The sequence below is a fragment of the Xyrauchen texanus genome, chromosome 3 (genome assembly GCF_025860055.1).
Source record: "Xyrauchen texanus isolate HMW12.3.18 chromosome 3, RBS_HiC_50CHRs, whole genome shotgun sequence".
Lineage (NCBI taxonomy): Eukaryota > Metazoa > Chordata > Actinopteri > Cypriniformes > Catostomidae > Xyrauchen > Xyrauchen texanus.
This window is the reverse complement of record NC_068278.1, coordinates 40475637-40503553: the sequence shown is the minus strand read 5'-3', so window position 1 is coordinate 40503553 and position 27917 is coordinate 40475637. Positions and strand designations below refer to the sequence as shown.

At 39.2% G+C, this 27917-nt stretch overlaps 1 protein-coding gene across 2 annotated transcripts; it reads right to left on the bottom strand.

Annotated features, from left to right (window-relative positions):
- Positions 1-185: 185 nt before the first annotated feature.
- Positions 186-27908, bottom strand: LOC127624146 (neural proliferation differentiation and control protein 1-like). Of its 2 annotated transcripts, none has more exons than XM_052098831.1 (9): positions 26435-27908; positions 9159-9305; positions 6347-6445; positions 4309-4539; positions 4120-4186; positions 3503-3587; positions 3333-3409; positions 1983-2082; positions 186-1808 (listed from the first exon to the last, which is right to left on the bottom strand). In XM_052098831.1, exons 1-9 carry the CDS (start codon positions 26517-26519, stop codon positions 1731-1733), a joined length of 969 nt encoding a protein of 322 aa, XP_051954791.1. In that variant the 5' UTR covers positions 26520-27908; the 3' UTR covers positions 186-1730. The 2 variants fall into 2 exon arrangements, with proteins under 2 accessions (XP_051954791.1, XP_051954799.1); XM_052098839.1 differs by having other exon boundaries at positions 6347-6442.
- Between the last annotated feature and the right edge of the window lie 9 nt (positions 27909-27917).

Genomic DNA, 27917 nt, shown 5'->3' with positions numbered 1-27917 from the left:
CAATGGTTACTACAATATTACTGTAGTAATACATTGTTTAATTTATTCACAAGTATGTCATGTTGTTGGTAACCTGTTAGATATTTTAGCTCTAATATTCTGCTCTTGTTTATTTTGTGTCCACACAAAATGTTTTGATTTCTGTTATGTTTAATATAAATAGACGGGACGTATTATTTGAGCTGATATAAATATTTATTTCATCCTCTTTATATATTCCATCTTTACATGCATGTCAGGCAATCTTAGTAGTTGAAAAAGGTTTGTGGGCTCTTTCACACCAGACCAGCATATACGCCAACATTTATTTTTAAAATTGAAGTTCATATAGAAGACTGTTAAAGTAATCGCCACAATGAATGTCTAAAAGAGCAGGCTGACTACAGCTGTAGGACGATGGGGTCATTGGCATGCTGAGGCACATTTATAATTTTCCGGTCTTCCCTCTGCATCAATGCCACATTGAGATACAGACAATACTGTCACAATGTTTAACTACTGTAGATGACTCAAAGGTACAAGATTCAGAGGAACCTGAAGGGGTCCCCATAATTAGAATGAATGCAGCACAGACACTGGCTACTGTTGGCAGATTTCTTGAGAAACAGCAGCAATGCACGCTCCAAAATCAAACAATACCATATCGCAATTGGTAAATCCTGGCCTGAGTCATCCACTATAACAGCTAAATATTGCAAATCAGGTACAGATGTTTTTTTTGTTTTGTTTGTTTGTTGCTGAGTTTGATAAAAAAATCACATATTACAGTTCATATGTGTTTTTGTTCCATAATTTGTGTGAACCACAAATGTACATGGACTCTCTTTATTAGCCTATACAGTTTCAAACCATGCATAGTACGGCCATTCTGATTATACAGAGGCTACATACATTCATTTAGGATTATTTGTGTGAGCACGATCATAAAAAAATATAAAAATCACCATTGGTATTTTACAAAATACAGTCACAGACAAATTTGGTAGAATTAAACATAAAATATGGTAATCATTAATGTTGCTTATGTAATGCAAATGGGCATCTGCATCTTCCACATCTGTTCTAAATATACAGTGTTTGCAGGCAAGATATCTCTACAGAGTTAATTCTATAAATAGGTTTCCTTTCCATTTCACAGTATTCACAATATAGTACAGATTAAGTCAGAATAAAACTGAGCAATGACCTGATATTAAATGAGCCTTGAGCTGGTATCAAGTGCACTGGCAGATCACTTATGTTCAAGCATTGTGAGTGTAAAGACACTGATGCATGTTTATAGCAGAAAGTACTATCAAACTGGATAAACCAGAAGGCTTAAAGGAATAGTTCACCCAAAAATGAAAATTTGCTGATGATTTACTCACCCTCAGGCCATCCAAGATGTATGAGTTTCTTTCTTCATCAAAACAGAATTTAAGATTTTTAGGATGAAGAAAGAAACTTGGATGGCCTGATGGTGAGTACATTATCAACAAATTTTCATTTATGGGTGAACTATTCCTTTAAGGAAACACAGGCAGACAAAGACTCTGCGAGGAAAAAACCTGCCCTCAAATGTCCATAAGAACCATGAAGACCATGATACGTGCAGAGTGTCTTCATGACCTTCACTGCATGGCTACCAATGCCTGAATGGATCAGATGGTGTAAGCACACCTTTGTAAATCTCAAGTGTTCATGCGTGTTTGTGTATGTGGTTATCTTGCTGAAATGATATGTCCTAACATTCAGTTGTAACTCCTCTGCAAGTGAAGATGAAAGGTGGAGTCATCAAACAGTGGATTCTTCACTTCCATCTCGCCAGTCTGCAAAAATAAAGAAACCTTCAAACACTACAGCACTACAGGAGACCTCATAGCACTGTGGGTGACATATAATACCATAGATTACAGCTGCAGGTGTCTTAATTTATAAGATCTGTACACACATGTACACAGACAGAAGTTGTCACACTCAGAATAATAAAGTTGTGCCCTTACTGGGGCGAGTCCAGGGCACTCATACACTGTGAAGTCTCCATCTTCATTTTCCTCATCTGAGGTGGCTCCTGACTCCAGAATTTTTGAGTCCTTTCTTTGCCTGAAAAAGGTACCACCAGCAAATGAGAGACACGCAGTATAAAACACACTAAAAATGACATAGAATGCTTTATAATCCAATGGGTAAATCACTCAAATACAGATTTGGTATATATTAGGTGTGACTATGAAGATATAATCTAACACAGTGGTTTTTAACTGGTTTTATTTCAGCGCCCAGATTTTACATTGATGACCCAACACAGTGCTGAAATATTTATCATAAAAAGTGAAGAAAAATGTCATTATGGTGGTGGGGGCATGGTTGAACGCCTGCTTGTGAATGGAGAGCGAGATTAGGAGATGAGAATGGTAAGGATCATCACATGGCATTGATTGTCTCTAACAGTTGTTTGTCATTGTAGTGAGAGTGGAGATGGGTTTTAAGAGTGAATCAGATGCTAGTGAAGGCAGAAAGAGCTACCCCCACACACACACACCCAGAGAGAGCGTGTATTGCCAGTCTGCTGACAGTGAGTTTTGTGTTGTAAAATAAATAAACTTTTGAGTTGCTCCTTGCTGTCTCCCGCTTCCTCCTCGCACCCAATCACGAAATTTGTTACAGTCATACATTCATTTTTTTTAATACTATCATGAACTGCAACAGGCACAACAACATGCTAATTTATTAACATGACATTGGTTGAATAGGAAAATCAACAAATTTGGTTTTTAATGTCTCTTGAATTTCAATGTTTAATATTCTCCGCAGCCAGTAATTCACCACACATAAAAAATTGCACAAACTATGTTAAACCTTACTGCAAGTGAACCCATATTTAATACAGACTGGGTCATATTTTCTAATGCTTCATTTTGTTCTTGGTTTTTTTGAGGATGAAGGAATGTCATGCAACCTGTATATGTTGTCATCTGCTAAATTTGGGTAGCTTTTACCGTGTGATTGATACAATTTTGCCAAAATACAGTAAAATGTTTTATTGATTTGATATCAATGACAAAACATAAGGTAAGCTTTATCCTCTCCCTTTTTTTCTTTTTTTTTTTTTTGCTATTCTAACTCTTCAAAATTATATGGTTAGTTGCATTTCATTATTTGCATTGCTTTTTTCCCCCCTCCCTTTTCTCCACAACCATATTAGAAAAGCCCTGTGAACCACCAGCAGAGAACCACTATTCTAATATACTCTAATAATTCCAGGCAGAAAGGTTGAGGATGGGTTATAAATCAGTTGTGATGATGAGAGTTGGATAGCTGGAGTTTATTAATGCTGTTTCGAGATTACTCACTTGAGTGACATCATTTGCTGCTTCTGAAGGTGAAAGTGGTACATCTGGGCACTCTGGGCAAGTGTCTTATCTCCAGGCTGGAAATTAATAATAGGAGAGTGTGTGATCCTATGAAAAATTGGTAGCTCGCTGGATGTTGTCTTGTCTTTGCGCATATAGGCTCTACTCACCATGGCAACATCATAAGAATGGGGACCTCTTAACCCAAACGCAGGATAATCAACCTTCTGGTACAGACGATTTCCTCTCTGCATTCTGAGGAGGAAGAATAAATGGAATCAGTATTTTTCATTCCTACTTATTCATGCATGTCTTTTGAGCACGTATGACTTTGACCACAAAAGGAGTTATTCATAGCAGACTGTCCAAACTGCTCTTTTCCATACAGTGAAAGTGAATGGTGCTTAACGTCTGTCAGGCAAGTATTTCCAGTAAATAATAAATTCCATTTCAACCTGTTTCTCAAACAAAACTATTTTATGTATTCAGAAGACTTGGAATATTGCAGAAGTCATAATATGATACTTTTAAGATGCTTTTTGGAGCTTGAAAGTCCCTGATCCACATCCACTATGCACTGAACAGCGCGGACATTCTGCTAAACAATTCTGGTGCTCCAGGGAAAACAGAAAGTCATTCATATTTGGAATACCATGAAGGAGAGTAAACAATGACAGAATTTGTACTTTCATTTTTGGGTGAACTATCCCTTTAAGTTGATCCATTACTGAGAGACAGTAAAAAATACATTCAAGTCTGGTCATCCTGCAAATAGATGAATGCTCACCTGACCCAATACAGTCCGGTCAAGACCATGGCCACAGAGCCTGCCATGATAAACACACCCAAATATACTACAGGAGAAAAAACAAGGAAGTGTTGACATGAAAAAGATACAGAAGGAATGTGCGGATTAGGCACAATAACAAACTAATATGTTTATTAACATCAACAAACAATATTGTCCATAACGCACTGATGAAGGAGTGGTCCTCAGAAGGGTACGGGACGATAAAGGGGTCGTTGTGCACAGCAGAGTTGATGGGAGTATGTGAGGCTGGGCTGATGGTAGAGAAGGAGGAGGTAGGCAGGGCACTTGTCAGAGGCTTTTCAGGTGTAGTAGAGGTAGGAGATGGCGCTGCTCTGAACCGACTGCTCTGTAAGGAATGGTCTTCCTCTGTGACTTTGGGAGCAGCTGGAGAGGGAGCTGAAGAACATAATGAAACACAAGAAAAGAGATTGTCACTTTGAATGGAAAATATTAACGGGCAAACCCACTGTGTAGTTGAGTACACTTTCAGCATTTTGAAGGGATAGTTCATCCAAAAATGAAAATTCTTTCATCATTTACTCACCCTCATTCCATCCCAGATGTGTATGAATTTCTTCATTCAGCAGAACACAAATAATTTTAGAAGAATATCTCAGCTCTGTAGGTCTTTACAATCAAGTGAATGGTGTCAAGACCTTTCTAGCACCAAAAATCACATAAAGGCAGCATAAAAGTAATCCATATGACTTCAGTGATTAAATCTATATCTTCAGAAGTGATATAATGGGTGAGGGTGAGAAATATAACAATATTCAAGGCCTTTTTTACTCTAAATCTCCACTTTCACTTTCAGATGTTTGTGTTCTGCTAAAGAAAGCAAGTCATACACATACACATGGTGAGTAAATGTTAAGAGAATTTTCATTTTTGAGTGAACTACAGTATGCCTTTAAAAAGTCGATTCAGGTGCCTGGATCACAATGGTGGAATGACACTGTACAGTCCCAGCTAATTATGCCAGATCGTGGTATTTTGCTGCTGCATCCTTCACAATAAAGCACTTAGAATGGGCATGCAAGATTGGGTAATTGTGGCTTGCAAAATGCATTCAGCACAGATTTATTTGGGCATGTTTGCGGCGTTTCGTGATTTGCATACATTCTTTTGTGAATTGGGTGCTAAAACAAAATAGGCAGCATGTGCAAATAAACCGCACTATCAGCACGTTATTTCAGGCCAGTTAATGTCTTAGTGAATGTGGTTAGCAGGGCGGGGCCGAGCACCATCTGGGCAGAGCAAGGCCGGGAAGATAAGTGGTGAATGAGTTCCATCTGTGTGCCACACCGGTCTCACGTTCCAGTGAGGCGCAGCAGGAGTGTTTAAAGAGAGGAGTTAAATTGTATAACAAATGTTTCCGTGTTTGTCAAGCCTGTCCCAGCTTCCTCCTTTCCCATCCTTAAATCAAACTGGGAAGGAGGAAGGAGGCGCTGTTTTGGAGTCCTCGCCACTGTTGTCTGCTGAGAAGCGGAGGAGCCGATGTCATCCGCCAGGAGAAGGAGGAGCCATTGCCATCCACCAGGGGATGGAGGACTCGCTGCCCACAGCCAAGGAATGGAGGAGCAGCTGTCGTCCGCCAGGGGGCGTAGGAGCGGATTAGGATCAGTCGATAGGGGTGTCCGGGGTCGGCGAGCCCGTCTCTCTCTGCACTCTCTGCTTTCTTCTCCCTCTATTCTACCCCCACTCGTCCTGTTCCCACTCCCAGGGACATGCTGGCTGGACCCGGAGACCAACATGATGCACTAACGCTCCCTTCCTAGAAATGGTGGGGAGGGGGATAGATCACAGCCTGGAGAATTCCCCGGCCTGATTTTGGTGATCGGGGTATGTGGCGAGCAGGGCAGGGCCAAGCAGTGTCTGCACAGAGCGTGTGCCACACCAGTCTCGTGTTCCAGTGAGGGGTGGCGGGAGTGTTTAAGGAGGAGACAGCGGCAGACGGGGAGAGAGAGATGCATGGGCGTGTGTTTTTGCAACTTGACTGCGTGGAAGCAGTGCGGTTTTTGTTTTTGTCTTTTAAGTTGTATAATAAAAGTTTACGTGTTTGTCAAGCCGGTCCCAGATTCCTCCTTCCCCATCCTTGAATCATTACAGTGAATTTCCTCCATTATTCTAAATTTGAACATATTTAATAAAGATGTGTGTATTGGGTGAAAAAGAGGGGAATGTAAAGGTTCCATGCTCTTACCCGAGTGCTTCATCTCTGATTCTTTGTGTTTGCTGCTGATGATGGCGGAGAGAACGTCTATCTCTTCATCTAGCTCTGGGAGATAATTCACCTTGGCTGCTGGACAGGAATAGTGACAGAGAAATAACATAAGAGAGTTAGATAGATAGAGAGGGGTTGGTGGAAGAGAGACAAAAAGAAAACTGTCAAGAATTCAACCCACTAAAATTAAAACATAAGTTTAATTTCAACATTAAAGTTTTGAGTAAAACCAAAGTGATGCCACTTTGGTATACATTTTTACATTTTGGTCAATTTTAATTTTCTGATAAACATGATGAGGAAAATCTAATTGAAACTCAACTGAAAACTTTTAACTTTGATAAAATGTAGTAAAAATGAAACAAACAGATCAAACAAATATGTTGTTATAACATCATCGTGAAAAAAAATGCAGGGCTCATTTATTTATAGAAAAGTCTCTTAAGTGAATACAACATTCTACGTTCACAGGGAATCGCGAAATGTTTTAATATTAGATAGAACATAACCTGTCAGAATTCAGCCATTTGTTGATAGTATTTTGTTGTCTCTGTGGCTGAGCTCTGACATTCTTGTTTAGTGTTTTGTCTAGTCTTTGTGAAAGTGCAAGGCTCGTCCTTTTGAAGCTGTCATGCATTCTCTTGTCTTTTTGGTTATTGGCAGGAGTGCATTGCTATGATGTTATTCTTGCAGCATGCACTCATATTTTTCGGTTTGTCTCTCACGACCTCAGGCACACTTCGTGTGGTTCTTGCCTTGTGCTGCATGTCTGGGTCACGATCCGTTGACACGTTGTGCTGGGTTTCGACCGCTTTGGTCTTGGTTGCCTTTTTATATGTGTCTGAAACCCCGCACAAATGTCCCGTCTTGTCTGTCGTTTGGCATGAGTACATGTTAAGGTTGTCTCTGGCGATATGCGCTCATGGCCTTTGTGTGTTTGTGTCTGTGAGAGCGCATGGCTTTGTTTTGTTTCCGTATTGCCACATGTCTCTCGGTCTTTCATCATGCCCCCCGCCTTATGTCTCTCTCTTTATTTTGTTTTGTAGGTGCTGCAGTGATCTCAGCGCTGGTTACTTCATTACCTTGTTAGCCAATCATCTCAGAGACCTGTTCTCCTTGTTTTTCCACCTGATTTCTCTCCCATATATTCTCCTTGTGTGCTCTGTCTGCAGTTCGTTACCTCTGTTAAATCGAACATGTCTTGTTTTTCTTCAGTCTAGTCTTTTCGGTCGTGTTTGTTATCTGTCTGTAGGTTTTGTTTTGTTTTTGTTTCTCTTTTGTGTGAGTTTTCATTTCTGATTCATGTTTTGTTTTGGTTTGTTATTGTATTGGTTTTATTTCCTTTCTTGTGTTCTGTTTAGTTTTTCTTTTTAATAAAAGCCCATCTTGTACTCTTGCGTTTAGGTCCTCCTCACTTCAGGCTTTCAGCGATCCGTGAAAATAAACAAAGAGTACTGCATCAAGTATCAGGTCAGTATCCCTGTAACTGACCGATAAAATTACAGCAGGCAAAATCCCCTTTTGGTACTTTATAAATATATTTCAAATATTAATAATGCACATTATGTTTTAATTGTTGTAATTATAATTGTGTAAAAGAGCAGAGATAAAATAACAATTAAACAATGGTTCTAAATGTCACTTTTTTAAATTAAACCAAAATCTGCATGATAAAAAAATAGACTCACTGAGCACTTTATTAGGAACACCTATACACCTATTTATTCATGCAATTATCTAATCAGTCAAATCTGTGGCAGCTGTGCAGTGCATAAAATTATGCAGAGACGGGTCAGGAGCTTCAGTTAATGTTCACATCAACCATCAGAATTGGTAAAAAATTGTATCTGAGTGATTTAGTCCGTGGCATGATTGTTGGTGCCAGACTGGCTGGTTTGAGTATTTCTGTAACTGCTGATCTTCTGGGATTTTCATGCACAACAGTCTCCAGAGTTTACTCAGAATGGTGCCAAAAAAAAAACTAAAAACATCCAGTTATTGGCAGTTATGTGCACAGAAATGCCTTGTTTATGAGAAAGCTCAATGAAGAATGACCAGACTGGTTCGAGCTGACAGAAAGGCTACAGTAACTCAGATAACCACTCTGTACAATTGTAGTGAGCAGAATAGCATCTCAGAACACACAACATGTCGAATCTTGAGGCGAATGGGCTACAACAGTAGAAGAACATGTCGGGTTCAACTTCTGTCAGCCAAGAAGAGAAAGCAAAGGCTGCAGTGGGCACAGGTTCACCAAAACTGGTTAGCTTAAGACTGGAAAAATGTAGCCTGGTCTGATAAATCTTGATTTGTGCAGAGGAACACAGATGGTAGGGCCAGAATTTGGCACCAACAGCATCAATCAATGGACCCAACCTGCCTTGTGTCAACATTCCAGTCTGGTGTTGGTGGTGTAATCATATGGGGAATGTTTTCTTGGCACACTTTGGGCCCGCTAATACCAATCAGTCATCGCTTAAATGCCACAGCCTATTTGAGTATTGTTGCTGACCATATTCATCCCTTCATGGCTACAAGTGAGGCTGGTTTGAGAATGAAGGGAGGCCGTACCCAGTATTAGTATAGTGTTCCTGATAAAGTGTTCTGTGAGTGTAAGTTGATCTCTACTGTGCACAAGTTCATCTCTGCAATATGAATAGCTGTGCTCAGTTATCAAGCACATTTTTTAAAGGCGTTGGCTCTCATTTACTCTCATTATAAACCAACAGCCATTCTATCTTTGTGGCTGTAGATCCTGTTTAAAACTCAGTTTGAATTTAACAGTACTTACCAGAGTGATTTCGTCTCCTGACCACACACTTCCCTCGTTTGTTCTCAACAAATGGGTCTAGGCATGGACCGCAGTGTGAAGAGCCGGGCTGACAGAAGTGCCGTCGCTCCCTGGCACAGTCCAGACTCCGAGGGCAATGTCCCACAACTAAGGCAAAGAAACAATTATGAATGAGTATCTATCCATCATCTCATCCAGGATCTCAAGACCTATCTCTAAACTCCAAAAGAATAAACAGAGTCCTTCATCAAGTTAGCATGATATGACTTATTATTATATATTATACATATTATTTCTATTATATAAGACATATTATATTTTATGAATTAACTGATGAATGTAAAATAGAAATGAGTAGAATGAGTGGTAGACCTAAACAAACGCAAGCTGTCCTTAATATAGCGTGCTTTCAAATTATACTATCTCTTATGAGACAGCAAAAACAGATATTTGACAGCTAAAGGTCACAACAATGTCTGCAAAAGCACCAGGGTAGGGTTGCACCAGCTGTGCGTAAGTTCTCACGTAAGTTAGGATGTAAAGTTCACATGAAGGGCTTAGTAACTACTAGTTAGTTTGTAACTACAGTGCTTAATTTGTTTGCACCACCTGTTCTTAAGGCAACACTTATCTATTAGGTCATAAGCTCTCTGTAAAGTAATGCCTAGTCACATAATATGACCTTATTTTACCTATTTACATTGATTTGTAAAACACATGCTAAAAATAGGCAGAACAATGGCAGTTATGTATAGATTGCTGTAAAAAGCAAATATTAATGAGAGACGACTCTAATGGCTTCTTTACCTCATCTGTGCTCTTTGTAATTGAAATGTAATGCTTATTTTTTATTTATTTTTTTTTATCAACAAATGACTGTAAAAAACAGAAAGAATATTAAGAGAGATTATTCTATGACAAATGATTGCATGGATCTTGTCTTTGGACACACATTACATGGAATGAGTCAAATCAACCTTCAACTCTCAACACACTGTAAGCTTTGGATAAAAGTGTGAGACAAATGCACAAATGTACATTTTCATCAGAACACCACATGCCAGGGCTAACATTAAATTTCATTCCAACAAACAGTTTTGATAAAGATACAGCTGAGCTGCTAAGCTTTTGATGGCATTTAAACAGCATGGGAAAACAAATAATCATCAACAAAGCAATTGAAATTAACAACTGAGTTCCACTTCTGGAAGACTCAGCCATTGAAACCTCTGCTCCAGTTTCCATAACAACTGCTATGGCAACTGGGTATGTGTGACAACATCAGGTGTGAGTCACTGCCAATGCAGTAGCTGAAAGGGGCAGGGGGTGAACTCTCCTGAACCAGAGCAAAAAAAAACAAAAAAAAACATGACCATTGAGAAGATGCTATGAAGATTTTATAATCTTTATAATGTATTTAGGGTAGAAGTAAATGGTGTCCAGTATGTCAAAATACCATCGTTATACACTGAAGTTAAAGAGTCTTGAGTCCATGTTGAACATCTGAAATTCAAAATCTAATTTAAAGCTGGAAATAATCCTTTATAATCCGTTTAGCCTTTAGAATTTTTTTGAAGTAAATTAATATGAATGATTCTGCACTATTTATAAGTCACTAAGCCACAAAGCAAATTTGTGAAATTGAACACCTAAGTTCAGATTTTTTTTTATTTTCTTTTTTCATTGGAGCACAAGCTTTTTGGAGTATTCTCAAATGATGCTGAGATATCATGGATCATCAGGTTTTGCCCCAAATAGTTCCTGCCAGTTCGAGTGCCTACTGTTATTAAAAAAATTACTATGTATTACATTTTGAAATTCATGTTAAATTATATCAGAAATTGTTTTGCAGAAAATATCATTTGTAATGAAAACATATTAAATCAGAAATATACTAAATAGAAGCATTTTAAAAATTGGACTCTTGTACCCCACTAGATTCTCCCCCAAAACTAATAATTAATAATGACAACGTCAATCAATTGACTGGATTATTAGTTGCCATCTTTTATAATAAAATATAAGAGCATCAAATTCAATAGTCTTTTGACCACAACATTAGACTAATTAAAATATCCATATCACCCTGTAAATAAAAATGGATTTCAATGCTCAAAACTAGAGTCATTGCCTGTAGGTCAGCTATTTACTTTTACTGGAACTGTCCATTAAGAGAGGAAGGCGTCATTAAACACAATAATTCAAAGATGCATCATCAGTAATGTTGGTTTTTACAAGAATCCCACAATCTCACTGTAAACAGTGGTGTGGAGATGGACAGACCTGCTCTCTGGTGACTCTGCTAGCTTATGATCTAAACAAATCGCATGATGAGAGAAACAGAACCGCTTTTTATTTGACAATCTTTCAATCACACATACATTCACTTACATGTACACAAGCACACTGGCATCAAACACACACACACACACACACACACACACACACACACACACACACACACACACACACACACACACACACACTCAAAATGAATTTCCTGCTCTTTATCAGTTGAACTCAAGGGAATCCATCTGTCTAACTGCCAATTTTTCCAGCTATCACTTTAACATACAGAAATAAGAAAAGATCACTTCCTCAGGTTACTCCTGACAAAAATGCATCTGCATTTCCTGTTGGTAATGGGATATCAGGTCCAGTCTGAAATACCTACTGTAGCTGTAACTGCAATCTTGTTTCAGTTATTCCAAGTCCAGGTTCTTTATTGCAGTTTTGTGTTTATAAAAAAGTCTGTGATTAACCTCATGCGACCCCATGTCCACATGCTTGGACATTGTATTTTGGCTACACTATATGCAACGCATAATTTAAATGAATAAAAACTGACTGGATATTGTTCACAAGACTCTAGACTGTCATTTAAGGGTTTAACGTCTGGCGCACCGAGTCAAGTGACACAACAACATGACGTTGATTTCCATGAAGCGCTTCTACGGATGCGGTGCCAACAAAAGTGCCTCTGGTAAGAAATCTCTACGTTTTTTAATTGAAACCTGTTTGTTGTAAAGAGCACAATGTCTAGTTTTGTTTGATATGCTGCTTATAAAAAAATACATACATTTTTCACACGTCCTGACCTTGATAAACATGATGTCCACATATGTGGAAACTTTCCTCAAAAATAGAAAAAACATGTTAGTTATTTTGAATAAATTGTTACACATCTGTGGATCATTTTGCTTAATTTTAATATACATTTTGTATAATTTTGTTATAACTGTGCAATACGATTCTATTCAATAACATTGATAAATTCCTTCATACATATTTACTGTGCATTTCCACACTGAGAATAAATGGGTTCATCCAAAAGCAGAACAATGTTGCTTTCAGAGGCTTTATATGGAGTTAGGATGAAAATAACTCCAAACTGTTATGAGACAAGTGTAGACAGACAGCACACTGGAGGTTAAGTCATTAACTAAATAAGGAGCAAGGGACCAAGGGAGCATCCAATAGCTTTCTAGTGCAAAATCCAACCAAAAGTTCAGTTTCAGGTTGCAGATGATGTTTGGACCACTCAACATGTTTTGCAGACATAGATAATAATAATGGGTAATCAGTACATAGATTCAGAATTATATAATGCTACATTTATGTTAACATGGTTGGCAGTGATACATTTATTTATTTTTTGCTTGTTTATTAGGTGCTACTAGTTACAAATCAAAAAGAAAAATTGAAAATGCACAAAGCAGTCACGTGGGAGTCTCAGGAGACTAATGGCACTTTTCCACTGCACATTACGGTTCGACTCGACTCTGCTCACTTTACATTGCTGAGCTTGCTTTTCCACTGCAGTTTAGTGCAGCCTCAACATGGGTGGGATTATAGGCTGATCGTCATAGTTGTGCCGCCTCTACTGCAGTGACATCATATTAAACGTGACACAAACACACAACAAAAGGAGCAATGAATGAATGGTGTTCATGATTCTCAGTTTTTCACAGCAAGACGACAAACTTTGTTTCAAAAGAGGCTGACGACAGCAAGACAAAATACCGCTATAAAAAGAGGAGAGTTTGCTAAATCATACACCAAAGCGCAGACGAGAACATCACTGTGTTAGCTCAAAGACGACGCACGAGGGTAAGCTAACCTGCCATCTAGCTTATAGCAATGACGCTGATAGTGGCGATTTTCTCCAACCAATCCATGATCTGCAGGGTTTTGATGTCACATTTAGTATTGGCTCAGCTCGCTTGGAACCTCAACTGAGGTGGTACTAAAAAAATACCAGGTGGCAGGTACTATCCACATTGGAAAACCCCCAAAAAGCGAGTAGAGTCGAGTCAAGTTGAGCCGTGCTGTGCAGTGGAAAAGCCCCATAAACGTAATGGGAATCAAATCATACAGTAACAGAGTAATCCAGGTAACCAAATTGTAAATGCTTCCAAAGCACTTGAAAGTACACAAACATGTGGGGCCTACCTCTTCCTTGTCCCTAGAAAAGTTTAGCTAATTCAGGACGTTCTTGAAAGGTAGGTTGTGTCAGAATTAGCTCACTTTTGGGCACAATCTTGTCCCTAACCTTTAGCTAAGTGCGTGCACACACACGCACACACACACACACACACACTAGAGCTGCTGTTTGTGGACTATATTCATCTCTCACTCTGCCCTGCTGAGGGGGGAAAGAGTCTGCATCTGGCCATGGTTCAAACATATGCCTCAAGGTGACCCAGTCATGCTGGTCTTTCTGTGCAGAGTAAAGATTAAATTTATCCAGGACAGTTTGAAACAGGCTACTGTTAGTAAAATCATCTTGGTCAGAAGTACAATATGGAGATTTAACTCAAAGTAGAGCTGGTTTTGGTGTACTTGTTTACCTTATTTTGCATTATGCAGGAAAAGCAGAGAATTGTACTGTATAAGACCAACAATGCAAATGGTACATCTGATTTGAGAACGAACTTGAAGTTCTGACTAAAAAAACAAAATGAAAGGATGCTAGCAGAGTGAGCCTATACATTTCTGTGATGTTGTGATATTTTGTGAAGAACTTTGTGTTATATGCGACATGACAGGTTGACTGAGAAGGGCACACACTTTTATAAACTAGACCGCTGTGGGTTCTTCCTGTCTTTTTGAGGTGTTGTTTGCCTCAGTTTGAATTCTCTCATCATTAAAATGAAAAAAAAAGAAGCTTATTATTTTTGAAATGTCAAATATAAGATGTAGTCAATAAACAGCACTCTCCCAATTTCAAATGTGTTGGAAAGATCTAAATAAAATGATTACAATCTTGTCACTTCTCATTATTCATTCCATCTCCTGTTGTTGTTTCATGCTGTCTGCAAGTTAATCCTTCCCTTGTAAACTGATAAAATAATCAGAGCACTCAAAGAAACCGATTGCAATTAAGTTTGGTCCTGGTAGTCGCTCAGAAATGTAATTCATGACAGATAATCTGTTTAAGCAGTCACCTCACAATCTTAGCATTTTCCTGAAACCTCTAAGTGGATAGAGAAACATGGCATCTGTTATATAAATAGATAAGAGTGTTGCCATTAACAACTCTGTTTATCTGACCAACTCGGACTACGTTAAAAAACTGCACATATAAATGTTTGTGTCCAGAAATAGTATTCCTATTTCTTTCATCAACTGTTGTCATGATGAATCATAAAAAATTACAACTCTTCCATATTTAGCTAGCCTACCTCATTTTCTTACATCATTGTCTGCTTCCTGACCTCCTGATTGATCATCATGTGTGAATACATTTGTCTTATTCAGGACAGACGTTAGGTTGCCAACCTTGTCTCTAAATTAGTAATGAGCTGTAATCTATTGCGTCACTTAGATGGGAAATGTAATGACCCAATTAATGAATAATGTGCAGTGAACGAAGCACACATTTGCATGAATTATCGACTCAATTGGGAAATAAAAGTGCCCCATGTTAGACAAAAGCTAAATGTGAATTTTAATAGAATCACTTGCCTTTGAAAGTTAAACAAAAAATCATGTTAATACAATGTGCATGCATACAGTATAATACAATACAGAATGGCTTCCTCTTTGACATACTGTGTCCTAGAGAATATGGTCAGTGTGAAATGTGGCATTTGAGAAAAATTACTTTAAATTAAGAACTAAAGGCAAAGGCGTTGGTTCAGATCAACTCATTCAGCACACCAGATTTTATCTTACAAAGGGACCCAGACAGATTTCACACATGCACTGTCTCAGTGTCAGGTTTAAGGTTAAATGTTTAAGATCATTTAAGGATGTTTGTGGGCTGGGTCTCATGTCACAGAGTTACTTAACATCTGACTTTAAACTGTTGTGTGTAATTTTTTCAAAGTTAAAATACAGTACTTTTGTCACAGCTTATATGCAGACAATTATATTAAGTCATTCTTAAGTCAAAGTGTAAACACTGTGGCTTTTTTGCACTTTCTACATTGCACTGTGTGATCTAACACAGAAACATTCAATTTACAAACAAACAATTCTGTTTGGTGCCGCTAGTGGTGCTAATAATGACACACTGCACCTTTAAGCACACAGAGAAAGTTGCTATTTTTCCTGACATTTCAAAAAGTTATTGAATTAATGCATGTTACATATATGGGAAAATGGAAAAACAAAACCTGAAGCAATTTGTGCCTTAAATGAATGAATGCATATAGTACCAGATTATGAATCAAGGGTTAATGTATCACTTCTGCATTGTGCTAAATAGAGAGAGAGCAGAGAAAAGGGTGGAAAAACAGATAGGTGAGAACAAGAGAGAAAATGTAAGGAAAGGAGGGAAAAAAGAGGGAATGGAGAAAGAATATTAGATAAGAGTGGAAAAAGAGCAAAAGAGGAGGCACCTTCAGAATATTCAAGATGCCTATTCATTTCTATGGAGTAACTCTTGAGTGGCAGCTGTAACCTTTTTGTTTGAATAATAATCTCCCAATTGTGTCCTTGTTTTACATCAGAGGTGCAAAACAGAACTGAGACAACAGACAGTGACAGACCAAAATGCATTTTACTTTCTACCAGACATCTCTCTATAACATCAAAATCTACAAAAAGTAAAAAATAATCTGTCAAGAGAGCACTGTAAATACATCTGTTAAATTTACTGTAAAAAACTATGGCTGTGAGAAATTCATCAGAAAGAAATCACATAGAAAAGTGAACATTTTTCAGGCATTACAGAATATATATATTTGGTGACTGTATATATTACAGTCCACTATCGTATAAATCATTAAACTACAAAAATCTGCTTTGCTCTTTTAAATGTATTGCTAACCACCAGGTAACACAGGTGGTAAAAAAGGCCACATGATGACTTAATTTCCATCAAGAGTTGCCCTTCCAGGAGCACTTACACAAACACAAAACACCCTGATCACATGTGGTCCACCCTAAATACAGGTCACATTTTGTGATTGGATCACTAAAACCACATACGAATGTGGTCAAAAACGCATGTGACCAGATCGCATTTGAGTTGTAAATAGGTGGATCAATCCTCAGAATCAGCTTTATTGCCAGGTATGCTGACACATATAAGGAATTTTTCATGGTGACAGGAGCTTCCAGTGCACAAAAATACAATATAGGAATAAGACAGATAATAATTAAAAATAATAAAAAAATAAATAAATAAAAAAATAGAAATAGAATAAGAATACAAATTGGATGGACAATAAGGTATATATAGAATACACAATAAGACAAAATATACATATATACATACATACATATATATATATATATATATATACATATATATATATATATATATATATATATATATATACACACACACACACACACACACACATATACATATATATATTGGTCTCAAGATGGCGCCGAGTATGGCTGCTGCGTTGCGAGCTCCGTTACAACACTGCGGTTTATTGTTTGTTTTGTTTACAGTTCTTTGTTTTTTTGGTCTTGGATGTTGTCTGCCTTATTGTTTACGACAGCCAAACACTTTTGGACATTGGTTCTACAATTTCACATCGAAAACCGGACTTCAAATTCCTTAATGCCGACCCGCTGTTTACAAACACGCCGACGGAGCCCTTTGTCTGGCTGCCCGTCCGCGGAAAAGCAGAAGGAAAAGAGGAAAACGAGCCGGTGTTCTCATCAGAGTAAGACGTCGTGCAAATCGACCCCCGCTACCCAGTATACTACTGGCAAATGTTCAGTCTCTGGACAACAAGCTCTGCGAGCTGAGGGCGCGGATCTCTTTCCAACGAGAGACGAGAGATTGCTGTGTTATCTGCCTTACAGAAACCTGGCTGGCTGCGGAGATTCCAGACTCGGCCATCGAAATCACGGGCTTTTCCGTGCACCGAGCAGACAGAGCGAAAGACCTCTCCGGTAAAAGCAACAAATCATGGTTTGATCAGAGGAACGTACATTTCATCAAGTCTTTCTGCTCTCCTGATCTAGAATATCTCATGCTTCTGTGTCGACCATTCTGGCTACCGAGGGAATTCACAGCGGTCATCATCACAGCTGTGTACATCCCCCCACAAGCCGACACAGACCGAGCACTCAGGGAACTGTATGGGAGTATAAGTGAGCAGGAAACCACGCACCCTGAGGCTGCGTTCATTGTTACCGGGGACTTTAATAAAGCCAACTTCAAAACAATCGCTCCAAAATACCACCAACACATAAAGTTTAACACTCAAGGGGATCGGGTTTTAGATCATTGTTACTCTCCTTTCCGGAATGGCTACAAATCCCTCCCCCGCCCCCCATTTGGCAAATCGGACCATTCTTCCATTCTGCTTTTGCCCGCTTACAAGCAGAAGCTGAAACGGGAAGCACCCACCCTCAGAACGATCCAGTGCTGGTCGGACCAATCAGACTCTGCGCTACAAGACTGTTTTGATCACGCGGACTGGGAGATGTTCCGGTCCGCCTCTGATGACGACATTGAGGTTTACGCTGACAGCGTAACGTGTTTCATCAGGAAGTGCGTAGAGGATGTTGTTCCGACCAAAACAATACGGATATACCCCAACCAGAAAACATGGGTTAACGGCGAGGTTCACGCGGCACTCAATGCGTGGTCCTCCGCTTTTAATTCTTCTAACACGGAGGAGCGTAAACAAGCCAGTTATGCCCTCCGTAACACCATCAGTGAAGCCAAACGCCAGTACAGGCACAAACTTGAAGGTCAGTTCAACACCACTGACTCTAGAAGTATGTGGCAGGGAATTAATACCATCATGGACTACAAACGGAATAAAGACTCCGCTGTGAACACCGCTGCATCTCTCCCGGACAAACTTAATACATTTTATGCTCGTTTCAAGGACAACACCACCGCCCTCACGGAGAGAGCATTCGCGGCTGACGCTACAGAGGTTGGTTCACTCTCCGTCTCTGTTGTGGATGTAACCCGATCCTTCCGATGGGTGAACATCCGTAAAGCCGCGGGTCCAGACGGCATTCCGGGCCGCGTCATCAGAGCATGCGCGAATCAACTGGCTGGTGTTTTTACGGACATTTTCAATCTGTCCCTCTCCCTGTCTGTAGTCCCCACATGCTTCAAAACATCAACCATTGTGCCCGTACCGAAGCAAGCTACAATCACTTGCTTAAATGACTGGCATCCTGTTGCTCTGACTCCCATCATCAGCAAACGCTTTGAGAGGTTAATCAGAGATTACATCTGCTCTGTTCTGCCCCCCTCTTTGGACCCATTGCAGTTTGCCTACCGCAACAACCGCTCCACTGATGATGCCATTGCATCTACACTACACACTGCTCTCTCCCATCTGGAAAAAAGGAACAAATATGTGAGAATGCTGTTTGTAGACTACAGCTCAGCATTCAACACCATAGTGCCCTCCAAGCTTGATGTGAAACTCCGGGCTCTGGGCTTAAACGGCTTGCTGTGCAGCTGGATCCTGGATTTCCTGTCAGGCAGACGTCAGGTGGTTAGAATGGGCAGCAACACCTCCTCATCACTGACCCTCAACACTGGAGCCCCACAGGGCTGTGTTCTCAGCCCACTCCTGTATTCACTGTACACACATGACTGTGTGGCAATACATAGCTCCAATGCCATCATTAAATTTGGTGACGATACGACGGTGGTAGGTCTGATCACTGACAATGATGAAAGAGCCTACAGAGAGGAGGTGCACACTCTGACACGCTGGTGTCAGGAGCACAACCTCTCCCTCAACATCAGTAAAACCAAGGAGCTTGTGGTGGATTTCAGGAGGAAAGACGGAGAACACAGCCCCATCACCATCAATGGAGCACCGGTAGAGAGAGTCAGCAGTTTCAAGTTCCTCGGTGTCCACATCACTGAAGAACTCACATGGTCCGTCCACACTGAGGCCGTTGTGAAGAAGGCTCACCAGCGCCTCTTCTTCCTGAGACGGCTGAGGAAGTTTGGAATGAACCAACACATCCTCACACAGTTCTACACCAGCACTGTAGAGAGCAACCTGACTGGCTGCATCACTGCCTGGTACGGCAATAGCACCGCCCACAACGGCAAAGCCCTGCAAAGGGTGGTGCGAACTGCCAGAAACATCATCGGAGGTGAGCTTCCCTCCCTCCAGGACATATACACTAGGCGGTGTGTGAAAAAAGCTCGGAGGATCATCAGAGACTCCTGCCACCCGAGTCATGGGCTGTTCTCGCTGCTACCATCAGGCAGGCGGTATCGCAGCATCAGTACCCGCACCAGCCGACTACATGACAGCTTCTTTCCCCAAGCAGTCAGACTGTTGAACACTTGATCTATCACGATCAATAATTAGCACTGCACTTTATTCATCTATAATTTCACACTGGACTGTCAACATATTCTCCTCAATATACTACTTCATATATATATATATATATATATATATATATATATATATATATATATATATATATTTCATATACTCCTACTTATTGTATTGTATATTGTGTGTATTGTATATTGTGTGTATTGTTTACTGTACATTGTATATAATTATTGTGTTGTGTAAGTATGTGTACATTTGATTTGTAAATTGTTTTGTGTAAGTATGTTGTTTATTTTAATTGGTATATGTCTCGTCACTGTCATGACTGCTATGTTGCTCGGAACTGCACACAAGAATTTCACCTACTGTTGCACTTGTGTACATGGTAGTGTGACAATAAAGTGATTTGATTTGATTTGATACACTCACCTAAAGGATTATTATGAACACCATACTAATACTGTGTTTGACCCCCTTTCGCCTTCAGAACATTGATTCAACAAGGTGCTGAAAGCATTCTTTAGAAATGTTGGCCCATATTGATAGGATAGCATCTTGCAGTTGATGGAGATTTGTGGGATGCACATCCAGGGCACGAAGCTCCCATTCCACCACATCCCAAAGATGCTCTATTGGGTTGAGATCTGGTGACTGTGGGGGCCATTTTAGTACAGTGAACTCATTGTCATGTTCAAGAAACCAATTTGAAATCATTCGAGCTTTGTGACATGGTGCATTACCCTGCTGGAAGTAGCCATCAGAGGATGGGTACATGGTGGCCATAAAGGGATGGACATGGTCAGAAACAATGCTCAGGTAGGCCGTGGCATTTAAACGATGCCCAATTGGCACTAAGGGGGCTAAAGTGTGCCAAGAAAACATCCCCACACCATTACACCACCACCACCAGCCTGCACAGTGGTAACAAGGCATGATGGATCCATGTTCTCATTCTGTTTACGCCAAATTCTGACATCTGAATGTCTCAACAGAAATCGAGACTCATCAGACCAGGCAACATTTTTCCAGTCTTCAACTGTCCAATTTTGGTGAGCTCTTGCAAATTGTAGCCTCTTTTTCCTATTTGTAGTGGAGATGAGTGGTACCGGTGGGGTCTTCTGCTGTTGTAGCCCATCCGCCTCAAGGTTGTGCGTGTTGTGGCTTCACAAATGCTTTGCTGCATACCTCGGTTGTAGCGAGTGGTTATTTCAGGCGAAGTTGCTCTTCTATCAGCTTGAATCAGTCGGCCCATTCTCCTCTGACCTCTAGCATCAACAAGGCATTTTCAGCCCACAGGACTGCCGCATACTGGATGTTTTTCCTTTTCACACCATTCTTTGTAAACCCTAGAAATGGTTGTGCGTGAAAATCCCAGTAACTGAGCAGATTGTGAAATACTCAGACTGGCCCGTCTGGCACCAGCAACCATGCCACGCTCAAAATTGCTTAAATCACCTTTCTTTCCCATTCTGACATTCAGTTTGGAGATCAGGAGATTGTCTTGACCAGGACCACACCCCTAAATGCATTGAAGCAACTGCCATGTGATTGGTTGATTAGATAATTGCATTAATGAGAAATTGAACAGGTGTTCCTAATAATCCTTTAGGTGAGTGTATATATATATATATATATATATATATATATATATATATATATATATATATATATATATATATATATTCGTGCTTTCTTTGTCTTTTCTGACTTTGTTGCACTTTAATATCATGCAGTAACACACTGACTTAGTGATTGATGTACAGTATGTCATCATGAAATGGAGACACTCTCCTCCAAATCAAACACAAGTGGTCACAGACGGTGCATTTTAGTGACCAGTTGTAAACAGCGATGTGTCTCTACTGACCACATGCGATTGGATCACCCAAGACGCATCATAATACCAGGTGAAAACGGGGTCTAAAATATTGCACTAAACATTAACTAAGCAACATAGGGACCTGGGTAGCTCAGCGAGTAAAGATGCTGACTACCACCCCTGGAGCTATCTCCTAAGCAACCAAATTGGCCCGGTTGCAAGGGAGGGTAGAGTCACATGGGGTAACCTCCATGTGGTCACTATAATGTTTGGCTCTTGCTCTCGGTGGATCATGTGGCGAGTTGTGTTTGGATGCCGCGAAGAATAGCATGAAGCCTCCACGTGCGCTATGTCTCCATGGTAATGCACTCAACAAGCCACGTGATAAGATGCGCGGATTGATGGTCTCAGACACGGAGGCAACTGAGATTTGTCCTCTGCCACCCAGATTAAAGCTAGTCACTACGCCACCACTAGGACCTAGAGCGCACTGGCAATTGGGCATTCCAAATCGGGGAGAAAAGGGGAGAAAATATAACAAAAACAAATCTAAACAACATAAAAAGTAACATAAAACACCCCAATCTACATTACTGATACAAAAACAAAAAAAAATAGGAAAAAAATGCTATTTTAATTGAATATTATCAAATGTGATGCCACATAGGGACTTCTGGGAATATCCAGTTATTGTTTTTGTTTACGTAATTTTAACAATAGTATACCGGAAAAATACATGTATTGTGTTATTAAACATACTGTCATATACCATTAACTATAAGTTAAATCATACTTTTTTCTTATAAAATGTTTTTACATATTAACTAAAGTAAAAGTACATGTATTGACTACAAGTTACCCAACTAACAGTTTTTATACTGCATTTTTACATAAAAATTACAAACAACTTCTGTGGTGCACATTAATACAATATTTTTTATTATAATTATTTATTTATTTTTTATTAATAAATGATTAAAATCATAATTGTAAAAAAGAGAAAAATTATTTGAGAGAAGCTCTTCTCGCTCTCACAGCAATGCAGTACCAATCTGAGATTTAGGCATATGCTTTGAAGTGAGATTAAATTGACAGAACAATCAAAGTCACACACACACACACACACACACACACACACACACACACACACACACACACACACACACACACACAAGGATTACCGTCTACGCAGCTTGCTGCTTAAAACATCTTGCCCTCTTTCACAGCGGCTTAGTTCTGACATGTAGTTTAGCCTCTCTCCTCAGTCAAACTAACATATACACTTGTCACGCAATAGCAGAACAGGAGCAAAAGCACACAGAAAGCAGTTTACACTGGAGACAAAGAAGTTAATAAAGAGACAGACAGCTGGAAACGTACTAGGCTTCCCAGATCTAGGCATTAAATCAGAAGTGTGTCAGCAAGAAGCATCAGAAACAGAGACTTAGATGGACATACCCATATTAAACATCAACACGAGCACAATTGTGAGTGATTAAGGCATAGTTCAACCAAAAATTATTATATTCTATACATTTCCTCACTCTCATGTTTTTTCAACCTGTATGACTCTATCTCTACAGTGGAGCACAAATATAATGCGAGTAAATGCATTTGTTAGGCTCCAAATTAAAAAGTGGTCCATTGGACTTGTATGCTATATACCAAGTATCCAGATGCCATATGACAGCTTTGTGTGAGGAAATACATTTTACAATATTTTTATTGTGATTTTTAGACATTTTGAAGCTTGACCTACCCAATCACTTTATTAGGTACACCTGTACATTTACATATTCATGTGATTATCTAATCAGCCAATTGTGTGGCAGCAGTGCAATGCATAAAATCATGCAGATATTGGTCAGCACCTTCATTTAGGTAATGTTCACATCAGCCATCAGAATGAGGAAAAACTTAAGCTGAGGCTGCAGTGGGCATAGGCTCCCCAAAACCGGACAGTTAAAGACTAGAAAAACATAGCCTGATCTGATGAATCAACTTCTGCTGAGGTACACTGATGGTAGGCACACTGCAGCCTCAGATTTCAGTTCTAGGCTTACAGAAGTAGAACCTGATGTCGACATGGTCTTTACTGTAGCCTCGAACCAGTCTGGCCTTTCTCCAATGACTTCTCTCATCAACAAGGCATTTCCGTCTGCACAACTGTCGCTCACTGGATGTTTTTTGTTTTTGATACAGTAAACTCTTGAGACTGTTGTGCATGAAAATCCCTGGAGATCAGCAGTTACAGAAATACTCAAACCTGCCCGTCTGGCACCAACAACCATGCCACAGTCGAAATCACTGAGATCACATTGTTTGGTAAATGTGAATATCAACTGAAGTTCCCGACCCATATATGCATGATTTTATGCATTGCATTGCTGCCACACAATTGGCTGATTCGATAATTGCATGAATAATTAGGTGTAAATGGTACCTAATAAAGTAGACATGAGTGTGTCTAAAGACAAGGTAAAAGATGGTATGGTATGGCATGGTAATACCACCACATCTGGAAACCCCTGTTTAAGAAGCTGTGTTTTTTAGAACAAGGGTAGCTGGTTTCTAGTTAGTCTCATCTGGTCTTTGTATGGTCATTTTTAGACCAGCCACCATGTTCCAGAAATCTGGTTTGTTGCGGGTAAATAAAGAAATATACCAGATTTGTCTTTGGATTGTATTTGTCTAATGTAAACTGTAAAAAATGTAATTGCATTTTATCCAGCTTATGGGGGGTTGAGTCCCAAAAACTCAAAATATAAATTACTTTGCATCTATATAAAAACACAAGTTAGACCAACAATAGTACCCCAAATGTTGTCCCAACTCAAACAGAGTTGTCTGAACGAACAATTTCACATTGAACAGTGTTGCTGATTTGTGAGTTACCAGCATGCATTGCAACATGAATAAATTATGTGTTATTGTTTTAGGCTTGTTCCTTTCCGTTTGTTGACTTTATTTATGCTTTTTGTTGTTGTTTTTTGGCACCGTTAGTTAATAGTTGTGTGGTGATGTTAGGAGCTCATCTTTTAACAATGAGGTTTGTTGATTGTCACCATTATTGAGGTTTGTGTGTAAAGACTTACATCTATTGTGTGTCTATATCAAACAATTGATCATGCTTTGCCTCGCAAGACATAGCTACCTCTCTCTTCAGAGGCAAAGATTGCTGGTAACATAATATAAAAGTACTTTAAATGATAACAAAATAACATTTATCCCATTGTGGATTGTCAGTTGTCTGAACCGGAAGTTAGAATTTTTGCATTTAGTGAACAAACACATTCACATTGATTAAATGAAGCAATATTACTGCGGACAATTATTCTAATGTAGTTGAGAGAACCCAAAAATCTTAATGCATTGAGTTGCGTTGAATGTTTAAGTGTGCTCAACTTTAATTTTTTTACAGTGGCTTAAGGGACTCTGGTTGGCGTCATGTTCACATAGTTTTTATTTATAGCACAGACTTGAGTGACAGAAGGAACGTTTCAGGGTCTGAGTTTTCCTCCTGACTATTTCCATTACACACTGACAAGAGGTTAAAGAATAGCCCCTGGAACGTGTGTATGAATGAATGTCATGAAGTTATCAGGACATTATCACAAACCCTAAGTGCACACAATCCCTGTTTCACTGGGGAGCAGACACAAGGCCAAAATGTTCACACACGTGGATTAGAGCGGTACATATTTCTTCTATCTGCGTCACAGAGCCAATCTGTTTTTTCTTGATCAACAATTGCCTCATGTTTAAACAGAAGCTTGTCACCCAATTCTGTGCCCTGTGTTTAACTGCCTAAAAAAACATTATATCTTCATATACAGTGTTTAAAATTAGCATAACATTTAAAAATATTAATATTAATAAATATATATATATATATATATATATATATATATATATATATATATATATATATATATATATACGTATATACATACACACACACATACATAATTATTACATTGTTATTAACAACAAAAAAATTATATTAGAACTATATTATAACCAGAGACAGAAATTGAAGCAATTTAAGTCAGAATTAATTTGGTCCATAGCAAAAATATTAATTTATTTGTATAGAGCTTTTCACAACACACATTGTTTCAAAGCTGTTTTACAGAAAATTATGCTCCAACAAAAAATAATGCTGTATTATGTCTGTAATATCTTCAATTTGTCCTCATTGAGCAGTTTTAATGAAAAATGTGATTGAAAAATGCTCATGCTTTAAAAATGGTTTATTTTTAGAGTGGCAAGGAACTTAAAACTCCATAAGAGTTAAGGGAGAAAAAAAAATCTTGGGAGAAAAGTTCCCATCTGGCAATACAGCATGATCATAATGCCAATATAATTTTTCTATGCGTTATAAAATTAATGTATTAATTGAGTAAACGGAGAAGTAGCTTAGGCTATATAATACAAAATACATATATTTAAAATAATCAGAATACTTGAATGGGCGACTTATGACTTTTAGAATATGATTGCAGCGCACATGTGGACAGAGAAACGAATATATTGAATATATCCTAATTATATTGTTGCACAACCTGTTTTGGGCTATGGTGATATGCATTGATACAGTTCATTTAACGTAATGACATGCCTTGACATTACAGCCAAGGCGTTCTTCTGAAATCACGCGTCTCCGTTATATTATCTCCATCAACTAAACTATTAAAATCCAATACTCTTACCTGCCATTGCAGCGCTGAGGGCGACTGTTGTGATGAAGAAAACCTCGGTGAATAGCGAGGCCCACTGTCGACTCAGTGATCGCATCCTGACGAACAGTACAACGGTCCGGGGAATCCGGGGTTTATCATTCCCCCGTCCCACTGGAAAAACCTTTGACAGTAATCTATTTGCAGTTACACTCAGGTACACGCAGTAAGATGTGTTAACGTTGCGGCAGGGTCATTCAGCGATGCGCATCCTCTACCCGGTGCTGATGCTGCTCTCAGTGCGTGCGCTGAGTGGGAGAAGACCACTCACTGAGTACGAGATGTGAGCAAGCAGTGGCTACGCACAACAATGTCGTCATTACGTCAGAATGTTATTAGTTCCCCACCAACATCATTATCACCATAAGGAGCAAATACATAAATTGCGCTAGAAAATGTTGCAAATTACTGTCATTGTCTATTTGTATCAGTCATATTTGTTTTCAATTCATAACTACTAGGGCTATATTCAGGGGAGTAGCTTTCATTATGCACAGTTCGGAATTGCATTCTACCCATACTACTCGTACTACTTCTGCCATATCGGTTATTAGGATAAATAGTAATAGCAGTATGGTAGTATGCAAAGCGCCAAATGGGGAATGGCTTAGACAGTTGGTGTGAATTGTACTGGTTTGAAATGCTGAAGGAAATGTGGTGGTGTAGTGGTCTAAAGCACATAACTGGTAAACTGGTAATCAGAAGGACGCTGGTTCGATCCTCACAGCCACCACCAGTTGTGTCCTTGAACAAGGCACTTAACTCCAAGTTGCTCAGGGGGGATTGTCCCTGTAATAAGGGCTCTGTAAGTCGCTTTGCATAAAAGCGTCTGCCAAATGCATAAATAAATATAAAATAACGGACCAATGCAAGCAAACCAAAAATGGCTAAACAGGGTTAAACTTGGCATTCCAGCCCAAGAAAGAACCAGAGTAAATCAAAGTATGAAACAAACCCAGAATCATAATAAAATTCAATATCTTCAATTTGAATTCAGACATGGAAAATACCACTAGCGATAAGCATTAGAGGCAAAATGCAGGGCACCATATGCTATCAACATGAGGTGTCACATGGCTGGTTTTCATGGTTTCAAAGGCATCCTGCTACTAGGTAGCTAGACACACAAAAACGGAAAAGTACTGGTGGATATCATATTTGTTATTGGAATGACATTTTGAACTAGGATACAATATGACTATCATCGAGCCCAGCTCTAACTCTAAGAGTGACAATAATTAAGTGCAAAAAAGATAAATATGTGACAAAAAGATTGCGTAAATGATTGGAGCATCGTTAAGAATAAGTTCACAAAAGTCTAGTAGTAAGACAAGTGTGTTTACATACAAAAACGCCACAAAACACTCCTGTCACTAAGTTTACTTAGAGCAGTGGGTTATATATTTACTCACTGTTTACAGGCACAAACACACATGCACAATAAATGAACAGAATT